At 44.4% G+C, this 3,355-nt stretch overlaps 1 protein-coding gene across 1 annotated transcript in view; it reads right to left on the reverse strand.

The window, feature by feature from the left end:
• fanca (FA complementation group A) overlaps positions 1–3,355 on the reverse strand; it is a 109,478-nt gene that overhangs the window by 68,009 nt on the left and 38,114 nt on the right. The window contains exons 10-11 of the mRNA XM_019865287.1: positions 1,535–1,647; positions 1,319–1,395 (exon numbers count right to left, since the gene is read on the reverse strand). Coding sequence (XP_019720846.1) covers positions 1,319–1,395; positions 1,535–1,647 — 190 coding nt within the window. The remainder of the gene's footprint in view (positions 1–1,318; positions 1,396–1,534; positions 1,648–3,355) is intronic.

The raw sequence follows: 3,355 nt of genomic DNA on the forward strand, positions 1-3,355 counted from the left end.
GAAATGTCGGGTTTGCTTCGGGCTCGGGCCTGCAAATCAAGATAATTGGTCGGGCTCGGGCTGGGTTGGGCTTAAATACCAGCAGGCCGGGTCGGGCTGGATTTTTTTGGCCCGATCTTACCTCGACATCAAATCCATGGTCTCAAATCACTGTCTGTCATGACCTTTATTTTCCACATGATGGCGCAGTAGTACAAATAAAGCCTCATGATGCTTCGGCCCAGGAACGAACCAGTTGGATGGAAAGCCTCATTGCTTCATGAGGCTTCATTTTCCCATCACTAGTTAACAGCGGTCAACTTCCAGCAGCGTTTGCAACTCATCGGTAAGGAAAGTAGCTATTGGCTGTCATAAACGTCGCTCAATGATGTCATGAGTGCGTGTGATTTACTTGGGGGCAGGGGGGTGATTTTTTTTCCTTATCTTTTTTCTTTTGTAATTTTTATTTGTTGATGTTTTTCTTTATTTATTTCAGACAAAGAAAAGTTTTACATTTACATCCAGCCCAGATTGTAAACCTGGCGCGATCAACCAGCAGCGGCTTCATTTGGGGGTGGGGCCACAACAGCTCCCGGCGCTGCTCATTGAGAAGAACGTGCTTTCACCAAACAGACTCCAAAAGTCTCCAATAACACCAGAAAAAGTTGCTAGATTGTAACTAGTCACTTTTTTTTTAAAAAAGTCGCTCGAGAGGATCTGAATACTCACTAAATATAGTGTCAAAGTCGCTAAGTTTGGCGACACTGACTTCGTCATGTCATTAAAAAAAATAAAATAAAATATCTTTAAAAAAAATAATGAAACGCCTTTTTTTTCCAACACACCTCGCGGTCGCCTTGGGATCAGTCCGCGGTCGACCTGGTTGGGCACCCCTGTTTTAGAGGCATGTCAGGGCAGCCCCACAAAATCTTGACCCTTTAGGAACTCTGGACATCTTACGAGTGTCTAAAACATGCAGTTCCAAATCCGCTGATGTGACCATGAAATTGATCATTGAACTGCGGCCCCGGGTGTCTTGGTGCTAAGTCCACATATGGACACCCTTTTGTTTGAACATGGTATTGGTTATGGACAATCTGTGATGAGCACAGAAGTGAAGTAACCAAAAAAAAAAAAAACACTCGAGTTCTAATTGGGGGAAACGTTTCTCTCAATCATGCCCTTTCAGGTCTCACTGTCACTGCACACATGAGGAGGGAGGGAGAGGGACCGGAGAGAGAGAGAGAGAGAGAGAGCGAGAGAGAGACTTCCCTCATATTTCCCTGTTGTGCAGCTAATAAAGGTTATCTTATCTTATTTTACAAAGACTCACACTTACCTTACGGAAAAGAGATGTTAGCAACGGACTGGAATTTGCAAAGGTCCATTTGTTCTGGAGAGCAATTGCATCTGACACTAAAAAAATTGTCAATATAATAGAATTCATATTTAGATTGTAACCAAACTGTGCAGTCTATCTTTTAAGATGATAAAATTACAAAGGACTTATCTTAAAAGCAATATTAAATCCAAAGGCGCTGTTGCATGTATTTACCTGCAAGTTGAGGCTTGTAAGCAAGTGTCTGTGTGAGTGAGTGCATGAAAAAGCGCTGAAGGGCATCAGGAGAAGCTGAAATGTCACACAACGAGGTATCAAATAGCTGACACCTGCATCAAATACAGAACACACCCACAGAAAGAAAACAGCTACATCAGTCATGATGTCATATGAAGAATTTTGGGCATCTTAAATACTTCCTTGAATAGAAAATTAAAATAACACACAGTGACATAAAATTAACTCAATACAAATGAGCCTCCGTGAGTTGTCACCTTACCGTGGTGGAGGGGTTTGCGTGTCCCAATGATCCTAGGAGCTAAGTTGTCTGGGGCTTTATGCCCCTGGCAGGGTCACCCATGGCAAACAGGTTCTAGGTGAGGGGCCAGACAAAGCACGGCTCAAAGACCCCTAATGATGATTACAATGAATGGATCTAAGTTTCCCTTGCCCGGACGCGGGTCACCGGGGCCCTCCTCTGGAGCCAGGCCTGGAGGTGGGGCTCGTTGGCGAGCGCCTGGTAGCCGGGCCTACACCCATGGGGCCCGGCCGGGCTCAGCCCGAAGAGGCAACGTGGGTCCCCCTCCCACTGGGCGACACCCCCATGGGGGTCGGGTGCAATGTGAGCTGGGCAGCAGCCAAAGGCGGGGACCCTGGCGGTCTGATCCTCGGCTGCAGAAGCTAGCTCTAGGGACGTGGAATGTCACCTCTCTTACAGGGAAGGAGCCCAAGCTGGTGTGCGAGGCAGAGAAGTTCCGACTGGATATAATCGGACTTGCCTCCACACACAGCTTGCAGGGATGAGAGTGGCTCGTGATGAAAAAAGCGGAAAGGGGCGTGGCCGGGACGGGGGCGTGGCCACTTACAAAAGTGGCACTTAACATGCTGAAGATGAAGTGTATTCAATTTACACACTATTTGAAACTTTAACAGAAAAAAATCCCAAGATTTTTCACAGTGAAAATTTGTGCAATTTTGCTTATGCATTCCTGGTGAGCACCAACATGTAACTTCAAATTTGCTGCTCAAAATCAAAACGAAAAAAGGAAACATATTCCCTGCCATATTTAAGATTTGTTCATTACTTGTATTCATAAAGTGTTGTGTAAATGCGATAAAACGCTGTTGATTCTTACCTCATACAGTGATAGTGATTATTAATGAAATTATGAATGTATTTTATGATATAAAGTATATTTACAGTATATACAATATACAGTTTCATGAGGTAGAATACTTTATTTTCTCTTCATTTTAAGATTTTTAGGAAGCGCTAAAAGCTTATTGGCCCTCCCCGTCTTTTTCCACTCTCTTTTTAGCCAACTCCTCTTGTTTTTACACATGCTCCAGGCTGTCGAAAAGCGCTTGAGATCGAGTAGTTACTTTTCAGTAGAAATGTCTGTTTTTGGTGTTTCACCGAGGTTGCGTGACTCTGTAAAGCTTTCCATCCTCTCGATCCATATAGAATGACATTGTCACACAATGTACACAGAGATTTACCGGCGACATCGAGCTTTTTCACGAAATCCGACACAATCACAATGGTTCCTCTTTACTGTTTCCTACTGGGGTCACCGTCAGCTTTTTATCCAACCAGTCCCATCGAAACGTGTTTTTCAGATCCCCATCTATCTGACGAACTTTAGCTTCGTCGCGAGTCTCGATAACATTCAGCATTCGCGAGAAAGGGGTTTCGGAAGGCGAACACGGATTGGTTGTGATTTGCATTTGCCGAGATAGCGACCAATCACAACAAGTAAGACATTGGTTTTAGCCCGTATAGGAAGTAACGACAAACTAACGCTTCGCGATAAAAAC

Source organism: Hippocampus comes, unplaced genomic scaffold (genome assembly GCF_001891065.2).
Source record: "Hippocampus comes isolate QL1 unplaced genomic scaffold, H_comes_QL1_v1.1 scaffold180, whole genome shotgun sequence".
NCBI lineage: Eukaryota > Metazoa > Chordata > Actinopteri > Syngnathiformes > Syngnathidae > Hippocampus > Hippocampus comes.